Consider the following 21,767-nt stretch of genomic DNA (forward strand, 5'->3'; position numbering starts at 1 on the left):
CTCTCCTGGCTATAAGAGATCTGTGGAATAACACTGGTTGTTCTCAGGTTGTGTGAGAGCTGAAAAGCCTGAACTATCCTCTCTCCTTCCATTTCAAGAAAAACGAGCAGCTCCATCAGATGAGAGCTTTTAAACAACATCCTGCTGGCCCGTGCAGCTCACAGGAAAATGAATCCCTTTTCAGATCCATATGCTAGCTGCAGTATTTCCTGTGTTTTTCTGGTCACGGTCACACACATAATTCATGTGAGCACTCAGTCCTAGCTGCAGGCCTGAAAGGATGTGGTTGAAATCTTCAGGCTGCTCGTGTTCTTGTCTCCATGCCAAAGCTCTGGAGGATGGTTTTGGGAACTCTGTGTTCTTGCTATACTGGGCAATGTTGCATCTCAAGGGGTGAAGGAAGGGAGAAATTATGGAGGGGAGAAGAACCACATGGCCTTCTGTAGAAAATTTTTAGGTTTTGATAAATTCAAATAGGCATCCACTTCAAAAGGAAAAAAAAAATTCAAATACTAAAAACCCAGAAAACATCCCCACCACAAGAAACCCAGGACAGATGGTCCCTAAAAATCAGAAGCATGGTTTCTCTATGTTTCTCTTAGCTTAACCACAGAGATAAGGACCAGGTTGTTCAGTAACAGAGATGTCACAAAGCTGATGTGCTACTGGGACCTTGGCTCAGGTCAGGGTGAAACCTGAAGCAAAAAGAGCTAATGGCAAGCTACTGTCCCTGGAAGAGCAGCTTGTGGCCAGGAGCCACTCACATGGAAATCATTGCCCTGGCCCCAGGAGGACTCAGAGCAGGTGGTGAGAGCTGGGCTGATGGCTGTGAGCCTGCACCCCCTTGCACATGCTCACAAGGAGCAGCACAGCTGATGGAATCGTAGCTGGAAGGTCGTGGGATGATTTTGCTGTGTCAGGCTAATGCCACTGCTCAATGCACAGTGGTGCCTTTCATGTTGTACAAATTCACTATTAACCTTGAGCTTGCCTGTAGTCATTCTGTCTTTTGAAAGCTTTGCCTTTTGGGGGTGGGGATTTTTATATATGAAATTTGACTACATGGAGGGGAGCCATCAATAGACAAAGAGGGGCTGTAGAAATATGCAGTTAGGTACAAATGCAGGGAAGGCTTTTCTTTTTGAGGGCAAATTAAATGAGACAGCAGCCCACATACTGTGGGGACTTTTTAGAAATACACTACTTAGAGAGGTACCTCTGTATGTACATAATGCATCTACCTCCAGAACACCCCAACAGAGCCTGAGCAAGCTCCCCCACTGCCCCCAGCCATGGCCCCTGGCAGTGCTGCAGGAGGAGCATGTTCTCCCCACTGGGGCTGAACCTCAGAGCCAAGGGGAGTGGGGCCCTGACAGATGCACTTGTCCTCACTGTGTGCACAATCCAGCCCTGCCTGTCTGGGAGACGTCAAACACTGAACAGGAGCAGCAATGTGTAATCTAGGTCTTCATTCTGCCATCTTGCTTGGGATCAAATTCCAGATTTACAATGCTTTAGATGAAACAGAGGGGCAATTATTATTTATTACAGTAGGGCTGACTGCAGTCACTGTCTGCCATGTGGCTTGGTTGTTAACCTCCAGCATAGAACATACAGCAAGGAAATAAAATTTAATACTCTGTCAAATGGCTGACTTCATAAGAATCTTACATGTTCTCCTATAAAAATATTATCTTTTCTTCAAAAGCTGCTTCAATTCAGAACACAACACTGCCAAAATCCTTGTAATTTCACTATAAATACATCTTGTAAAAAAAAGTAACCAGAACAACACATGCTGCCCTTCTTGGGATTTCTATTTTACATTTTAAAACATGTACTATGTCTCCCATATTTTTGTTCTACAGTATTTTATGATGCTAGCTCTTAAAAGGTTTTTAATGTTGTCTGTTACTGCTTAGAAACAGTATGATATTTACACTGCCCTGTATTTAATACAACAATGCTTCATAACACTATTTTCAAGTTATAAATGCTGTTTCACAGCACTTTTAAAGATTATTTTCTATCATAAAAATGAAGTTATACCTTTAGAAGGAGGCCCCTTTAGCATTCATTGCACAAGATTAGAAGGGGCTATCAGATATGTGGATTTCACACTGAGCCAGATGTGGCCAGCAGAAACACCCCTCCAGAATTTGGGTCTGTGTTGGACCACACGTGGTAATTTAGGGACTGACATTAGTGCTCAACACAGCCCTTTCTTCTTCACTCCAGGTAGAGTGGCTGTAACACAAACATCCCAGTTTTACTCTGGAGCAGATGTCAAGCTTAGTCTCCTCTGGACACCTTGGTCTCTCTATAGGTGCTGCAGTATTTATTGCAGCCAAGGCCAGAGCCATTTTGAAGCAGGAGCTGCCAGCTGTGTGAAATGAAATGTATTCAAAGCTGCCAACAGTAAGAAATTAAATTCAGACTACAGCAGTGTCTGCCAACGTGTTGGGCAGTACTGTAGCAGTGGCAGCCAGCTGAACTTGAGATGGCAGCAATCTGATGTATCCCTGTCACCAACTCAGTGATTCACTAATTAATTTAACTTTTTTTTCCCCCTTAATTATATCTAGTGTCGTCATCCTCCTGTTCAAGTCTGAGGAAGGAGAGAGGAGGGTAGAGAGAGGAGGAAAGAGACCAGATACTAGAAGGTAACATCTTGGTAAAGAAAGCCAGGAAATTCATTCAAGGCCATTCTGCGTCAAGTGGTGTGGTTGTATCGAGGGGCACTGACTAAGATGGGGATGAGAACAGCATATAAATGATGAGAACAAGTAGTTTGGGAAACAAAGCTGCACCTCTTGTGACCAAGTTAGGGACAAGGAAAAAACACAATGATACAATACTGAAGCATAAATCTTCTATTCCCAGTTCTTCAGCAGGTCCAGACAGTTGTGGGCCTTCCACCCAGGAAATGAAGAGCATTGATGGCATTTTGTCACATCACAACACATGAACAAACCAGAGCAGTGCACATGAAAACAAGGCAGAGTTTAGCCTTCTGTTACCCAAGAAACAACTCACTGAGACAGATTTTCTACTTAAAAGGAATGTGGTGAAGAGCTGGTACTACCAGGCTAAAGAACAGATGTTTCTCCAGAGACATGGTAGCTCTGCTAAGGCGTTAGGGGAAAGAATCAACCTCAGGAATTGCTCCAGCCACTGGAATTAACCTGGTTTTGTGCAGTAGTCCTTGCCCCCTGCCCAGCAGTTATCACAGCCATTTAGCCTACTGGAAAAGGAAGGAGGTCCAAAATACCACTCAGCACTGAGAGGATAATGGAAAACCATCTCCATCTCCTGTTCTGGCCACGTGACTGATGTGCAGCACAATCATCTTTGAAAAAGGATCATCATTGGAGAGATTGGAAAAATGTAATAGGCTGAGTCAAAGTGACTCACCCACAGAAGAAAAATTTGACTGGGCACCAGCTCAATTTGTGAGCCTGGCCTTGATGTTTAGAAGACTGTGTAAGATGCTGATGATAAGGCTAACATTAATTTCCTAAAAATTAAATTTAAACCCATGTATGAAGCAGAAGCAAAAAAAGACATGGTATTTTTCTTTCTAGAATAGTGGGAATGTTCTTACACTGCTGTGTTTAGTTAACACGAGAAGCTCTTTGCAGAGTTTGCCATGTAAAAAGGCAGCCTGTAAATTGATACAAGTTTTTGTAGTGACTGCTAAAATCTTAGAAACTTCATTCCTGTGCCACTTGAAGTAAATTTAGGCTGAGATTTTTGTTCCACAATGATTCTCATGGGCTCCAAACTCAGTGCTTACCATACTAACAATAATCTTGAATGTCTCCAGACTCTACCCATGTTCGTGTTAACCTTCAGTCACAAAGTAATGAGATGCATCAGACATCGTCAGGCTGGCCTAAGGGGTTACAAATTTGGATGAGGGCCACACACTGTACTAATTGCTTCTAATAAATTACATATTTCAGGAGGGACATCATGATTTTAATCATTTATTCTGCATGTTGTTTCCTTTGGAGAGAAGAACAAGCAGACACTAAACAAGCAGAGCATCTGAAATTCATGGCAGAAGCTAGAAAGAGCTCATTTAATATCAACCATCATTGTAAATACTAGAATTATGCATGTATCAAATCCCTGGGTCTGAACACTTTGGGAAAAGCCAGTGAGTTCTGGTTGTTTTAATGACTCAAACCAAAATAATGTCTTTGAATGTTCCTTAGATTTATAACAGCACTGATTTAATCCCATTTCAAATCTTGTAGCTGGGGCCTAGCTCAGGAAAAGGCCTTTGTTTTTATGCAAAGAAAAATACATTAGGAGGGGAATTTAAAGCATTTATTTCCCAAAAGGCTGAGAGGGAAAACAGTAAAATGTATCTCTTGTGTGGGGAATTACTTTAATTATGATTTGATGTCTCCTCGTTGCAAAGGTGGTCCAGTGAACACAGACAGCTACAGTAACTCTCTTTAATGCCTGCTGAAATTAGCAGGATCTTGATCTGATCTAAACAGCCTCTTGCTGAGTGAACTAAGATGAGTGAAATTTTCCTATTTCCCTGCCCTCTAGCACATCCAGGCTAGTAGACTCACTGCTAATGAAATCCTCAAATCACTTGGGAACGTGCACTTCCTTCACAGGGGGAGACCTTGATGGTGTTTAAATAGCCACTAGTATTAATAGCAATAGCTGGGAGATAATGTGGGGATTTGGGACCTCTAGGGAGCAATGCAGGTTTGGGAACAGCTCTGGCTGTCTTCTGTCAGTCTTTGTAAACCTTGCTTCCTGCCACTGCCGTCTGCATTTCCTTCCAAGGATGAGCTGAGCTACCAAAACAAACATGACTACCTGGGTGAAAGGAAACCTGCCTGAGCACAAAGCATGCCCTGGCATGGAAAGCTGCAGCTCTGAGACTCAAATGTGCTCTTCTGATTTTCAAGTGGAATGAGACACCAAGGAAGCACCTTCACCTGGGGCGAGTGCAATCCTGCACTTCTGCCTTGGCAGTCTAAGATGCTTTCACTCGGTCCCTCTCTATCTGGAAGGGTTAACATCCCATTTTAGACTTCTCTGGCAAGCGTGAGGGTAAAAAATGAGCCTCCACTAAGACTTCCAGGGGCTCCTCTAGCCCACCAAGCAGAATGATGAAGACAGTTCTAAGGATGCTGTTTGTGCTTTGATAGATGGATGGACCTTTGTGCTAAACCAACTGGACATCTACTTTGGAAAGGGATCAAAGGATTCTTCTTGGTTTTGTCATACAAAAGAAGAACAAGAAGCAGATTAGTAAATAGGAAAAAAAAGCCTTACACATTGAGAACTGACTGGAAAAGATTGCCCAAGGCAAAAGTGGTGACTATTCAAATTGAAAAACATTCCTGTGGTTGTTTTTATGGTATTTTTCATAGGGAGGTTCAAGCCAACCTTCACACTTGAAGAAGAAGACCTTAAAGGATGAGAAAATTTTAAGTTAAGGCATAAAAGCACAGGAGTAACAGAAGAAAAACTGACACAAAGAGGGGAACTATAGGTGATGAATGCTCAGTTAAGATTGCTGCTTAACACAGAAAAAAACTATGAATGAAAAGACAAGAGCTGAATCACAACATACAGAAAATAGAATGGATTCATTTGATGCAATCTTCAGACACTGACTTTTGCAACATTGCATGCTACATACCAGCATGGAATTCAACATGGAATTCAACACTAGTGAGGCACGTTAGGAAAGAAATATCTATGAAAGCAAAATGGAAAACCTCTTTGATATCCATTAGGTTTGGTAATATAACACTAAGAAGTACACCATGCCCAGCTGTTATCTGGTTGGCTGGCTGAGTCCCTCTCCAGATTACTACCTCAATCAATAGCTCTCACATTGATTTTTCCAGCACACTGTATTCCAGTAAAAAGAGCAATGCTCTGAGATGAGTCAGCTATTTGCTCTGTCTGTAGGAACTCTGGTGTGGTTTTGTTTAGGAAAATAAAAGCAGGAGCCAAAGTACACAGAGATATACAGTAATAAGAACCTGCCTGTTGCACCAGGTTTGCCACAGCTTGCTGCAGCAGCCACAGCCCAGCCTGGAGCTAGAGGAAGCTTTTGTAATTATAAAACTGAAATATTTGGGGATTGTCTTAGAACAGATAATAATGTTGAGTTTTAGTTTAATAAGTGCAATGGCAGAAGGAAAAAATATGCCCCCCTAAATACCAAAGAATAGAATCACAGACTCATAGAATGGTTTGGGTTGGAAAAGACAAAAAAGATCACCTCATTCTAGCCCCCCTTCCATGGACAGGGTCACTGCCCACTAGACCAGGTTTCCCAGAGGCCCAACCAACCTGGCCTTGGACACTTCCAGGGATGCTAAGGCATGCAGTTCTTGAGAGGAGCCATGAGGACCTGTTTTACACTGCACTTCATTTGCACAGTATTTAGTTTAGGCTTGTTCAGCAAAATAATGCAGCAGAGAGATCAATAGGTATTGCTATCCATGCAAAGCATTTTCCTTCCAGAAAAAACATTGAAATTGGACATCATAAGATTATTTCTAATATCCAGCACACGGACTTGAGCCTATTTTGGCAAACAGAGTCTTGTGTGGCAGATGGGTGATATTTTATTTGAGGACAAGTACTAGAGAACTGCAGCTACAGAATGAGATGCATAGAACTGGCTGATATGGTAGATGCTCATGACAGCAGCAGTATTTCACACAACTAATCAGATATCCCAGGTAATAAACTGTGTTAAGCAGACAAATGGAAATTTACATATTCATTACCTATCAAGAGACCTGGCAGGATGGCCTTTAGACTGCAGTCTGATAATAATCCAGCTCTGACAAGTGTCAGTCAGAAGGGCTGGTGAATCACCATCAAGTCAAATTCTGTTCAGAACTACATAAGAAGCAAGGCCTAAATGTAGCTATTTTGATTCCAGGTGATATTCCTGCTGCTCTTGAACATATTCCTAAAAAGCATGTTATCCCTCAAAACTTTTATCAAGACTACTAATTTTTCCTTATTTTCCAAGAAAGTCTTCACACACCCTACTGTCACATACCCAGACCACGGTTTCGATTTTTCTCCTTTTCACAGCTGCCTGGAAATGAGAGGCAGAATATGGGGGAGTGGTTTCAAATAAGAAACAGAGAACTCTTTGGCACCAATAGAATTTACATATTCAAGAAGCTCTGTTCATAGCTAGGCATTGAATTATCTGTTCTAGATAACTAATCAAACCATAAAAACTTTTTTTCCCCCAACAAATAAATTTGCAACTGGAGCAAGATTCAGTGCTGAGGATGGAGGGATGGTCAGCCCCGGGCAGGTGGGCAGTGAGAGCAGAGTGCGAGGGCAGTGATGGCCGGGCAGGACCCTGTGGCACTGCTCTGGTCCCGCTGTCCCCCCACCAGAGGAGCCCCCGAGGCAGGGCAGGGCCGGGCAGGAGCTGACAGTACCTTTGAGGGCAGGAGGGGTGAAGACGCTCTGCTTCCTCTGCTTGGGAGAGGCACTCTGCGACTGCAGGGACAGACAGAGAGGGCAGTGAGACACGGCACAGACAGAGCTTTCTGCTCCTGGCAGCTCCCTGGGCACCCACCTGGGTGCCCACCACAGAGCCTCTGAGGAAAACATTCCGTGTACAACTGAATGCAGCTCCTGGGCTGTCATGGATACAGGATAAATAAGACAAAAACATCTGTTTAATGGACAGCTCCATTTATGACTCCCAGGTAAAACAGACCCAATACTACTGAAAATTACCCTTCACTCTATACAAACATTGTTAAACATAAAATTTGGATAGCCTGTGCCTTTAACAGCCTGTGCAATTGATTCTCATAATGCAAATGAATGTCTATGTATATTAAAATAGTTGCAAGGTTTACATTTGCCAACATTTCAATTACAGTGTAATCAGTGATTATGTGCATGTGTAAGATACTACTGAAATGTTACTATATACATTTTAATATAAATAAGTGGAAAATCCCTTCCCCTGTACCTTTTCAATGTGTTCTATTAAACTCAAGATAATAATTTCAGCAGCCAATCACTCAGCATTTAACTGAGCCTCATTTGAGTGTTGTATTTAGTTACTCTTTGTGGCCCCAAAATCGCATCTATGCACAAAAGATAAATTATTCCAAAATAATGGAACTAAAATTCACATAAAGTAATAATAGTATTATTATATTATACCAATACACATAGAGTAATAATAGTATTACTACATTATATCAGTGTTTAGGTAGCAAAAACTAACTGGAGTATATTCAGTGCTAAAGCAGAGCAGCTTTTGCAAATTGAAAGCAACTAAATTGGTGTCAATATTATACCAACATGAATTATGTCTACATAAAAAGGACAAGAAAACCTCATACAGTACACCCTCAGCTAGCTTTGGAAGACATAAGCACCATATTACACTCCTATCCAAAAGGTTAAGGAAAAATTGTGTGTAACCAAGCATTTTCCCCTCCTCATTTTATCAATTTCTAGTTGTAGCAATGTTGTTGCCTTAGCCCAAATATTTGCTAAAAATGCCTAATATATACACCATGAATTTTAATCAGATCTATTTCTCCATGGAACATTTGAGACATGTTTCACACAAGTAGGGCTAATCCTATTAACTTAGCTTATCACAGTGGATAGAATGATAACATTTATAAATAAAATATTTTCTTCTTTGGAAAGAGAAAGCTATTTATAAACACTATGGGATAGCTTGGTGAACCTCATGCCAGTAAATCTTTATATGTTTGTATTGGAGTTCAAATTTGAACCAATCAATACCTCCTGCTGCTATTTAAGGTGCTGCCCGCTGCTCTGAGCAGTGGGTGAAGGAGAAAGAGATCAGGGAATTGGAGGAACCATGCAAGGGGAGGTTAGAAAATGAGATCAGAGGAGCCAGCTTTCAACTCTTGTGCCGACAACATGACTGCACTGCCTGCTGTAGGCATGACAAGTGATGGAGAGAGTGGAGAGGTGTTTGTGCCCAGCACTGAGCTGCAGATCCACAGCAACGCTTGGGTGGGGTGAGCTGGCAGGGCCACCTTGGCTTTGCTGTGCTTTGACAGGGCATGGCAGCAAGGCAGAGGGGAAGCTTGCCTCTACCAGATCCCTGTACAGGGAGCTGGCAGAACACACAATACAGCTTTACACAGCCCTGCTTTGAAAATTATGTGTGATTGCAGGAGGCGTGACAATGTAAATAAAAGTATCCATTGGGATGAACCAGTGAGTTTCCAAGAGTTTTTTATCAATAGAACTATTTTAGCAATAAGTATGTTTAAAACAAAGTAAAATCACTTACCTCTGCCTGTGAGATGTTTGTTCTCTTCTCGTCTTTTTCTAGAGAAAAACACATGAAAAGAGAAAAGTTAGTACAGAAGCGTTTCTCTGGGCTAACATTTGTAACTCTGCCATGAACCTACAGCACTGCTGTAAATAAGAAATTGACCTTCTAATTTACAGCTTTTCTTTCTCATTTGTGTGTCTCAGAAAGCCAGAGGCCCTGATTAGCATTTAGACACAAGCACTGCATGTGAAGCACTTAACTCCCATTTTTGTCTGTGAATAACAGTGAGCAATGGAGTTCCTTCAGCAGCAGGTCCTTTGTCCTGGCTGGCAGCAGGGCTCTGCAACTGGGGCTGTCAGGGTGCAGGGCTGCTTTGCCCAGGGACTGAGCTTTCTTCTACGGTTGGCAAATGGTGTGAAGCAAACCCACAAAGGGTTCTACTGCACTCAAATTATAACAAGAACCTCACCTCAGATAAGTTATTAATATACTAATGCTGGTACTGAAAAGTGCCTTGCAGTAATATGTAAAATTAACAAAACAAAGCTTAACAAAGAGTGGTCTTTCACCTTAAAAAGTTTATGACAGTACCAGACTGAAACTTTTCCTGAAACATTTTACTTTTGTTGCCTTAATTTGCTTTAGACTATATGTATGGCAGAATTGGCAGAACCTGAGACTTCTATTAAAAATAAGTGCCTGTGAGAATCTGTATGAACAGCTAAGATTGTATGACACAGAGGAGGCTCAAGGTTCTTCCTAACCATAGCATGTAACCAGTTTTTGTATGAGCTAAATTATTTTGCTGCTGTTGTCTTCATGTGGTTAATGGCCAGAAAGTATCTGTCTTCTGCTGATGATTTCGCAAATATTTGGCAAAGATCATGCAGGATATTTGGTACACAGTAATTTGGAGTCCTAAAATAAAATGTCATTAAAAATGTCATTAAAACATAGACATCAATCTCTCACTGTTGCAATGGGCCTTCTAAAATTTTCCACTGGCAGATATCTGTGTAATTTTCACTGAGGTGGGACAGACCTGTAACCACTGGTCTGAGCAAAGAATTAGGCCTAGGCAATATCATTTCATCTGTTTTATTCTCTAGATATTGGCCTCTTGGGGTGTGCTGTGAATGAGGGGACAAGCCAGTCCATGCAGCTGGATCAATCACATTTTCTATTTCATTCTTTACCATTGTCTTTGTGCATCTTGCAAACATTAATTGATTTACCAGATTTTTCAATATAAGTATTTCCCATTATCTCTTTCTGAAAGATATTCAAATCACTCATACTCAGGGTTAAAAAGTGTAGTTGAAAACAGGCCTGATTACTAAAGCATGATCCCACAGATACAGAATTAGACAAGACAATCAGGAGTTTCCTGCCATTGACATTTGCGGGAACTTTGGCAAGGTCACTGATCTCCTCCTGGACTTCCCTACCTGCAAATAAGTATAGCAATGTCTATTTCAGTATAGAAGTGTGTATTCCAGCCCATAAAACACTTTGGGGTATGAAGCCAGGCTGGTTAAATGGGTGATTATTTATGTGCTTGAAGCCTTTTTTATTGGTTGCATACCAACACATCAATTAGTCAACATTAGACTTTTTTTATAATTCAGGATACTGGATTCAGCTTAAATGCTGAAATTTGAATAAATCAGGGACTGTCAGCAAAGAACAATGAAGAGTAAGTTATGTCCCATTCCTTCCTGAAAATCTAAATTTGCCCAGATTAAAAATATATTTTGTGAACCCAAGCTGATGCTTGCATAAGGAACAAAAACTGACATCAGTAGCTTTGTTGTGTTTCAGGTCTTGATCCTGAGAATGTGCATAACTCCAACCCTTTGGGCTCACACATTTGGTGTTCTGAGTGATGTGACATTAAAATTGTCAGAACTGCCACATTTACAGCTCTTCCCTTCACCCAGCAGCCTTTATATGACAGGCAGCTTTGGGAATAAGGACTGGTCCTGTATGGAGTTACAGAAACCATTCATATCCACACAGCAAATAGTGCCAATGGGAAGCATCAGACAATGTGGACATTTAAGAACAACCTGTAAAATCACACAAACAAACAATTTTCCAAATCAGTAAACAGAAACTGGAAAGTAACCTGTGGGACTGAAAGATAAGAACTCCAGGCAGGAGCCATGAAGTGTTTCAGGTGAGTTGTGAGATGAACGGAAAGGTACAGCTGGCTGGAGATGAAGTTTGGGCAAGGATACATTCTGGCATGAGTTTCTTTTTGAGGACAGAAGGAGGATCACATGCTAATTTTTGACAGGTATTTTGATGGATAAGACTCAATCAAGAATATAGATTTTTAAGGAGAGGTGACAAGGAATGGGAACAAGGGAAGCCTAAATCCCAGAATGCCATAGACTGAGGCAGAGAGGATAAAACAAACAAACCTCTATGTAGAGAGGATGAGGAGGAGAAGAAAGGCAAGGGGAACATGGAATGAAGATAGAAGATCTTGTGAGTAACTGAAGTAGTACTAAGAGATGGGGACATTGTACCAACAGTAAAAGGGGAAATTTAGGGGTGACAGAGAGTGGAGCTGGAGTGCAGTGTGGGCTGGTGCTCAGTCAAGAGTTCTCTGCCTGGCCATAAACTTGGAGGCATCTTGTTCTGACTGAAAGATTACATTAATAATTGTGTAAACAGTCTTCCTTGGACAAAGAGGCATTTTCCAGTGTAACTTATAATGCTTTATAAAGTTACCTTATAGCACAGTTTAAATTAGTTAATGAAAGCATGTTTTTACAGCAGCCTGACATGGCACATCCCCCAGCCCAGCTGATCTAAGAGCTGAGCTCCCCCAAAGGTGCCCTCATCTGAAGTCAGAGAAGAGCCCAGAGGAAGGAGGCTGATTGCAGCTGGAACAGAATCTGCTTGGTGGTGCAGATCCCTCCCTCCATGGACCTGCCCTGCTGCGCAAACATCGTGTCTGTGCTGGGGGAAGCTTTGTGGTCCTTTTAGAGTGAGATCAAACTTCACCTGCCTTGCTTCTCCCCCTGGACAATGTTAATGCACTCAGAGCAGCCATGCAGGGTGAGAGGTGACCTGTTTTAAAGGAGCTGCCCTCTGATGTCACCCATGGGCTCTGCAGAGGTCTCATCCAGCAAAGGCTTATCTCATCCAGCTAAGTACCCTGCTTGCTTTCCCCTCAGCAAGAGCCAATAAAAGCCTTTTCTGGGGGGTTTCAGTCAGGCACTGGAGAAACAGAACAGGTCAGAGGGACCAGTTTTTACACAAAAGAAACTCAGTAAGAAGCTGGTATAATTGTTGGAGAAAGCTTCTTGTAGAAAGTTTGGAATTTTCCTTGGGAAAACATAGCTGAGCAGATAAAAATCACAGAGGGCTGATAGATTTGGACTCAGGCAATTTTAGAAACCAAAACCAGAAAATAATCCTTCATTCTGCTGCCACTTAGAAAAGATGAAGAAAAAGATGAAATTTTCTAAAAATTATCTTTCAGTCCTTTCACATTTCAATTTTTCCATCAGTAAAAGAAAATAAATATTTTTTGATCTTTCACTTTACCTCACTGGTGTTTGACCACTACAATCTGTATCAGTCATTGGTATTTGTAAAACAAGCTCTCTGAATTCTGATTTAGAAACTGACCAACATAATCCTTGTTTTGTCTGCTATCACAACCACTTTTCCTTTCTTCTAGAAGACATAACAAGATCAAACAGTATTTAATGTTTTCTTTTTGCCAGACTCCTAACTACATATTGCCACATTAGCTAGCTTCTCATCACTTTTTACTAAACCACTGAGGTAGGAAAAGGAAAAAATTCAGGAAAGACCATCATACAAATGCTTACATAGCTAATTGTTTGATTTTCACTTGCTGGTTTTTATTTGCCAGTGTTTATCAATGAGAACTTGACTACAGGTTTAGATGTCATTACATTTAATTACAAAGAAATATCCTGGTAAGCCCTCCTGGAGTGAGTATGTGTTTCTGACAATATTCCCATTGCAGAACAGCTCATTAGCTCCCGAGTGCAGCTGCTGTGGCAGGCGGAGCCGGGAGCTCTGCTCCCCTCCTCGCTCGAGTGCTGACAGGAGAGAGCTGCTGCTGCTGCATCCACTCACTCATCAGCATCTAAATGACTGCCTGCCCCTTCAGGGAGCACTAATAACAAGATTTGTATAGCAAGCATTAATGAAAACATAGGGCAGAGAGGAATTTGCCATACACAGAGGCATTTGCCTGCCTATCTGCCCTGTCAGGAGCTTGCAGCTCAGCTGTGTAGCTTGGGGAAGGTCCCACACTGTGCTGACAGTGCTGTCACCAAGGGACCTCTTGTCCCTCTGTCCCAGAGATCATAGCACAGCTTTTCCCAGCTAGCTCCTGTCTGTAACCAGCCCTTTGTGCTTCATTAAAATACTGCAGGCCAAATGAATCTGCTCTTTGGACATTTAATTTTTTTTCCCAGGTAAATCAGTTTTCTAAACAACCTTGCATTTTCCACCTTCAATATTCAAGTAGCCATTACTAGTACTGAGAGTAGGGGCAGCAATCTCCTTTGTTAGACCAAATCCTTCCTCATGGTGCTCAAAGTCAGCCACTAAATGAAAAGAACAATCATTGTTTCCTCCTGATGCACACAGCAGCATCTGATCCAAACATCTCTGATCATACAGAATATAAGAACCGACTTTAAGCTGCACAGCCATAAGAATATGAAATAAAACCACCTTTCACAAGCTTCACAGATCAAAATTTCTTTAAAACTTGCATTCTGGTAAACATAATCTATTTTGGAAGAAGCTGGAGACATTACAAACCTCAAATGTGAATCTGAATGTATTTGTTTACATCACATGATTCTCAGAAAGGAATTATACTGCCTGATTCACCAGCTTGTTATTCCAGCTTCATGCCAGACTCATGGAAATCAGTCTCATTTCACTGGCATGAAACTAGAATACAAGAGTGATGAATAAGGTCTGCAGCCTTACCACAGAGCAGTCATGAATTATTTCAACAAGCACAAAAGTCATCCTTCTCCTAAGCATTTTTGTTCCAAATTTTTCATTCTCCCTCCCTAAAATACATGATAAATATTAATATAAGATAAATTCTAAACACGTACCATAAATCAAATATAGCTTCTCAAAATATATTTTGAAAGAGAATTAAAATTTGCTTATTTTCTCCCTTCTTAAAAATGGACTTACTTTTCTGCCTCTTGTCTTGGTGTTGCATTTCTGCCTGACATTGTGGCCTTCCAGTTGCTGCCAGCTCTGTTAAGGCTTTATTCTGATACTGTCCTGGCTTTGAATGACTGGACATAAAACAGGTTTTGTGGAAAAAGCTGTCATGAAAAGAATAGTTCCGTGCAGAATCTTCTTTTTCTGAAACACAATAGGCCCTGTCCTGCTCCATGAGAGAGGGTCAGGTGAGCAAGGCACTGGGAACAGAGCTCCTGATGTGAAGTCCTGGACATGGGGACAATTCCAGAGCTGGCAGGTCTTCCCAGAGAGATAATCAACCCAGGGAGAAACAGGCATGAAATAAACATTCTGTTTGGACAACTAATGTAAAGATTTGCTTTCATTCACAATATAAGCAATGCTTGAAGATATTTTCTTCTAGTTGCTTTCTAAGCAGCACAAATTCCTCTTTGGTGAAGGAAATGGAGACAGCTTCCAAAGAATGACTGACTAAATAAGATTAACCAGGAGGAGGAAAGTACTTTATTTTTTTCTTTTGATCTCTCAGATGAGACATTTTCTTGACCAAACAAAATTCTCTGACTAAATTTCCACGAGTGACTCTGAGCCGAAGTTTTCATGCAGTTTGCAGCTGACCAGTGTGGATTCCTGGCATCAGAGCTGGGAGGAGCCTCTGGCAGGACCACAGGGGGTCACTGAGGGCAGGAGCTCTGGATCAGGGTTTGCCTCCACACTGCTTTGAAGCTCCCTAAAATTTACTCATCACAAAGAGTAACCACTTATTTAACAGCAAAGTATTTCTGTTTGCAGCAGGACAGAGTTGAGCTCAATCTGGGGTGTCTGCTATGGCCTGAGCCTTGGCAAAGAGGAGTTCATCAGTGCCTGCTTCTGTGGGTGTTAAGGAGAGCTGAGGGGTGTTACAGGCAAAATGAGTCCCATGGGAGTTCAACACATGCTCAGTGCAAATCCTGCACCAGCAAAGCAAACTGGGCAAAGGGGAATGTTGGAGGGAAGTGAAAGAAAATAATTTTGTCACTGACTTTATTAGCTCATAAGCAACAGCAAATTTTGCCATCAACTTAAAAGTCAGTGCTTTATCTTACATATACAGCATGAACTGGTAAAAAAAAAAGGAAAAGAGAAAAGGCAAAATACTTTCTCATTTACTAAATAGTTCTAGAATTAGTGCAACTGGGAAGGAACTTCAGCTGTACATAAACTGCCTCCTAGTCAAAACTCTTGCTCATTTTCTAAACTAAGTAGTAAGAGTCATCTCAATATTCACTACACCGTTGAAGGGCCAGGTTAATACATTCAAATAAGTAAAAATAAATGAGACAAACTGAAGAAAACTGCTGAGATTACTGATGTGAAATTTAAAATCCTTGGTCTATCAGGAAAGCTGTTGGTAAACTCAGGTCTCAAAATGAGTAAAGACTTAGAAGATACATGATGGTCTACATGTGACCCTTTTATGCACAGCTACTTAGAATGATTAAAATCTCCCATTTAGGTTGAAACACACATTAGAAAAAAAATCCCTTATTCTTGCAGCAAACAAATGTAAACCAGGATGATACATATTTTCTGGCATGAACCAGAAGGGAACTGGACAGCCATCATTTCTGGGTGCCCCAAGCAGTGCTGGAAGGCCAAACTAAACCACAAGGAAACCTTAGAAAATTAGACTTTCACAGACATACAGAAAGAGGCAAAGGGCAAATAAAAGACTGCAAAGTAGACCTAAATCACAAAATGTTGTCTCAAAGTTGTCCAGCTGTGTAGAAGGAGAACTCACCTCGTTGTGGGGTTACATTGGCATAGGGGCTATTCTGACATGACAGACATCAATAAAGATTGCATCTTTGCTGTAGGGACCAAGGGCAGTCCACCTCCACTCTCACCTGGCCTGAAACCTGGCAGTGGGAGACAAGACTCACTTAAAGGAAATAGGAGAGTAGTGGAGATAAGAAAGGCTTTGGAGAGGTTAGAAGGCCAGAGCTGTTGAGAAGATGCTAGCAAATACTCAGAGAAACAGGTTCAAAGAGCAGAAACATGAGTCTGCCATGAGTGCCCCAAGTAAAACAAACTGCTAGATTGCCAAATTTCTTGTTAATGATTGCTACTGTTTAACCAAATGTACCTAATGCTCACACTCAAAAAACTTCTCAAGAAACTTGCAATTATTTTTGTACATTGATGAAGTCATAAAAATGTTACTAGTTTGTAAAAAGACTTAACAATGTCATGAATTACTTTCAAATACAGAAGGAAGTACCTTGAGCAGACACCTGCCCAGGGCTGTGAGTCCATCAGTAACACTGCACAGTGTTAGTGAAGTGCTGCTTTCCATCTGCTGGCTTGCTTTAGCTTCAGTCTGTGCTCAAATGACTGAAGAGGCTGATCTCAATACAGTACTGAGGCAAAGATCATGAAGTAAAATTCATTATTATCAGAAATATAGTGCTAGCAAATCCCAGGATAAACTTTTAAACCATTTTCTAATAACCTGATGTGCAGGAATCAGTTGTGATGGAAAATGGCTCAGAAGTGACCTACCCATCGCGGTCTTTGTAGCAGTGTTACAGCTGCAAATGCCATCACTGTGAGTGGTTCCTTTCTTGGCTGGGAGCTGTAGGAATATTCTAAGCTCTAAAATAAAAACCAGCAGCAGCCAAAACCAAAGAAACCCCAGCCAAACATTTCTTACCATGCTATAGCTCATAAAACCATTTAAAATGTATCCTATCTGAAGGTGTTTGTACATTCTGGAAAGTGACATTTGCCATGGGAGAAGAAAACCTACAAAACAATAAAATTTTTCCTTAGCCAGTGATTATTATTGCTGTCTTAGCAATTTCCTTCCTTTTGGAATAATACCTCCAGGATTTCAGTAAGAATGCTTTGTAAAGCTAGTCCTGGCCAACTGCTTGTGGCTTGCTTGTGGTTAGAATGCACATGCAGAGAGTTCATCCCATACATGTATCATCTTACATGGGAATCAAGTCAGCTACTATTAATAGCTCTTCTTGGGGTTTAGGACCCTTTTTTTTATAAAAAACAATATATGCAAATATCAGTTTTGTAAAGCCATTGCTGGGTTTTCCAGGCCTTCAAAGAGTCAGCAAAGCCAGGTTCCATAATCTCATTCTTGCCTTAAGCACAACTAGGTGGGCTGGAACTGCCCAGGGCAATCATTGTTAGCTCAGAATAAGTCAGCTGTAGTTTCCAAAGGCATTTTTCAGAATTTCTACTAACCTTAATACATACCAGAGACAGAGGGGACAGTGGCTTCTGTTTTATACATCTCCATCTGTACGGTCACAGTCAGAAACACCTTGCTGTGATTCCTTTGGAAGGAGCCTCATGCTCCTATGGGATATGCTGCACACATTAAAGCCTGAGTCACACACCAGCATTTCAGGGGGCTTGAAAGCACACCTCTTAACAATAACAGCCTGCTTGCTTTCTAATGTATCTCAAAAAGATAAAAAACAGACAGTAAAAACCTAATATTGGTTAGGATCAAAATCTTCCTGGTCACAATTCTTCAAAGGAAAAACTCTTCTTTTCTCCCCTACCCCCATTCCTCTCCTTCCCCTACAAACTAGCACTTAGTAATACAAAGGTGTTGCCCTCAAACCAACCTGGCTTTTAGGTTAAATGGCTCCCTGACTGTTCAGCTGCCCTGCAGATCCTAACACAAGGGGGAAAAGGCAGAACAAGTGCTTCAGCTGATGCCAGAGAAGCTACTCTGGAGGTGGCCAAGGAAAGAGCCGAACAGGCTCATCCAAATCTTTGCTTTCTACCACCACCTGAGAACAGCTCTGGCAGGAACCCCAGCAAGACTTGAAGGGAATGCTACCCCTCCATGTCACTGAGTGGTGCAGGCTCAATGCAGGAATGTGAAGGTTATGGGGTGTCCAGGTCCCAGGATAAGCCAGACTGTAGGGTGCAATAGAGCTCACTGCTGTACTGAACTTTCACTCTACCTTGCTCACGTTCATTTTCTGTGTGACTTTGCTTGTCTTATCAGAACGAGGGACTTGGCCCCAGGTAAAAAACACAACCTTTACAATGCACCTTCGTCTGCTTAACACTGCTGGCTCTGTTGGTGCAGTTTGGTTCCATAAGATGAATAATACCAAGACATCAATTCCCCGTGGGACACCTGCATGCTGGGTATCCCATGGAAGACATGAACAAAGAAGGAGCAGGCCACTGTGCTTCATTCTGCTACTCTGATAGTCTCTTGATCCTCCAGTAAAGACGTTTGAGAAAAAAATCAGAAGTGATTTTAGATACAGACACAGAAATCAAAAGTTTTGAAGGGGAGAAGGAGAAAACAGAGGTCCTTTCAATAGACATAAAGCTTAATTCTACCCCAGAACTGCTTTGGTTACTGTAAAAAGAGACTGGACTGCTCCATCAGATCTTGTTTCCACCAGCTGATGACACAGGCAGCTCAGGCTCACAGGAAAGCAAAGCTAAGCTCTGCAGCTCCCTGCACTCTCACTGAGTTTCTGCAGCCTTCTGCAGTTGGCAAAGCCTTCCAGGACTGATAAGTTCCATTTGTTTAGTCTCTGCTAGCTTTAGGTCCAGATTCATTAAATTCCCACTTTTGATGTATTTTGAAGTGAAGTTTTAACTTCAGTTACACCGTATAAAGAGTTAAATTCTGTCTCTAAAAGCTCAATAAATGGGCTACCTTGATTGATGCTTTAAGTGCAACCCCTTCCCAATATTCTGAACATAATGAGGTTAGTGCTAAAAGCTGGATTCTCTCTCATCTATCTGCATTATCTATTTATTCCGCACACGTCACCATGGTAAATGAGGGCTGCATTAAGTACTAAATAGCAGAGGTCAGAAAAACCCTGTGTTGTATTCTTTTGCCTCAGCAAGGCTGAAACATCTATTAATGGATTTTAGTTGATTACCTGATGTGAACTAAAAAATACATTGAAAATATCAATATTAGCACATTATTGAAGTTTGATTTAAACATAATCTTAAAAAAACCTATCTTGATATTCTTATTTTATGAATTTTATCTTATAATGTTTACATGCACTCAATTTCAAATATTCTCTGAATTTTTTTTCCATTAAATACCCCTCCCCCCAAAAAACCCAGAACCTTTGCCACAGGCTAAACTAGAATATTTTGATCCGAAGTCTTTTTTTAAAATGCCATCAACACCCCAAACTGTATGCTCATGTAGTTGTATTTAATATAGCTTAAGTACTTTGACTATAAGAAGTAATTACACCTAGACACTTTATTTTTTAACTAGAAAACCCACCACCTATTCCGAATTCTCAGCAAAACAAACTATATGAGGTAAATATCTGGCACAGTGCAAATCTGTGAAGAGCTCCTCTTTACAGAGAGCAAAATATTTAGCCTTATGATTGCAACAAAGTTAGAATCTGCCCAGCTGACTTCCTCAGCAGGCCAGGCAGCCCTGCCCATGCCTATTCCCTCCCAGGGCACGGCTCTGTCGTGCTGTACTCACAGAGGTGATAACAAATGTAAACATTCCAAATGCTTATCAGCCCTGACCCTGAGTGATCAAGCAGCTGGAGAGCTGTAATGTGAAGCCATGTATATTAAAAATAATTTGCAAATAATCTCCTGGGGGGGAAGAAGGCTGTTTCTATGGTGCTTTTGTATAAGGAACAAGGAAAACAGATGAAGAGTACAAAGTTCAGCCTCTAAAAATACCACATTCACTCTCAGATAGTTCCATGGACATTGACCCTTCCAACACAAAACCAAGGGAGGCAGGGAGCAGGAGGAACAAGTGAAATCACGGCACACATTAGGAGTTTAGCTGCACTGGTAAATAAAAAAATATTTCAATTCATTTCTTGGATATTCAAGGCTGGAACAAGAGTAATGGATTAATGCAATTCCATCCATACTGGGAGCAAGCAAAGCTTTGGAGTTTTAGCTTCAGGCCCTCTCAGCTGCACCACTTCTCTGATGTAGGTACAAATCTGAGTCCTGGTTGAATATCCAACCTCTATTTCCATCCTCCAGAGCTTTCCCACACAGTGTTTGCACCCTGGAATGCCCCATCTCACAGAGGGACAGTAGGTCCTGGTGGATGGGAATGGCTCATTCTTGTTTTGACTAAATTGACTCACTTCAGCCAACTAGGAGAACCTAGTTTATATGGTCATGTCAAATGTACCTGTACAGTCAATCAGTAAACACTGAAAATGAAGGAAGCATGGATAAAAATAAACGTGAAAAAATCAGTAACATAAGTGAATTTTGACCAGAACATGCACAGCAGCTTTTTGTTTTGACTGTCCCTGTGTAGCTGTCAGACCCTTCACTGTTCACTGACTAAAAAGACAGCCCAGATTCTATTTGGCCTCTATATGAAATAGTACATGCTTCCCACTGTTTCACACTATATGGTTTACACAACTGCTAAAATATTCACAGGGAATGTTTATATTTGTGAATTACTGTGCTCAGGACTGCAAAAAATTGTGAAAGTCCAGCTGGCTGCTTTGGTGATAACCCTCAGTCGAGGCACAGCACTGCTCACTGCATCCCAAGCAAGTGATGTCTGCTGTCCAAGCCTGCTGTCCTTACTGCACTGCAGGGAGCATGACAGCTCTTTTGACAAGTGGTGATGGTGACATATAAAATCCTCATCCTCTCATGAAAATGGAGCATTTTCATGAAATGGAACGTTTTCATGAATGATGAAAAAATCCTTTTTTAAAATTCATTGTTTCTTTCTGGAGCCTGTGAGCTGCTCCTTCTGGACTGAATAAAGAACAGCTCAAGCACAGGTTCTTGACACTTTTTTCTTTTTCTTTTTTTCAAGTCCCTGAGCTTTCCTTTTAGATTTCATGGAGTCTGTATTCACACTGCTTATGTGTGAGGAACTTTTGCTGTGCCTTGTCCCAGGGAATTCTGTGGGTCTGAACAGCAGAATAAATTCAGAGTAATCCAAATAAAAAAGTATGTGAGCATAGTGCACATAGGTAAGAAAAAGGGATGCTGTCTGCCACTGAACATTTGCAGTCACACGTCATCCTACAAACAGCAGGATATTTTCAAGCACAGACATTTTTATCTCTGTTCTGGAGCCCCTATCACCTGTCAGGTCTCACACAATGTTTACTTTAATATTTCATTGTTTGACTGTGTCAGATAGTCCTTTCAAGCACAGGCTGAAAGCACAGGAAGGCCCTCACTGCCTTGACAAGGTGTGCCCAATCTCTGA

At 41.3% G+C, this 21,767-nt stretch overlaps 1 protein-coding gene across 1 annotated transcript in view; it reads right to left on the reverse strand.

Moving 5' to 3' along the window:
- The window catches only part of PPP1R1C (protein phosphatase 1 regulatory inhibitor subunit 1C), a 44,950-nt gene that overhangs the window by 15,753 nt on the left and 7,430 nt on the right, over positions 1–21,767 (reverse strand). The window contains 2 exon segments of the mRNA XM_066553504.1: positions 7,461–7,521; positions 9,320–9,357. Coding sequence (XP_066409601.1) covers positions 7,461–7,521; positions 9,320–9,357 — 99 coding nt within the window.

Source organism: Molothrus aeneus, chromosome 7, assembly GCF_037042795.1.
Source record: "Molothrus aeneus isolate 106 chromosome 7, BPBGC_Maene_1.0, whole genome shotgun sequence".
Taxonomy (NCBI): Eukaryota; Metazoa; Chordata; class Aves; order Passeriformes; family Icteridae; genus Molothrus; species Molothrus aeneus.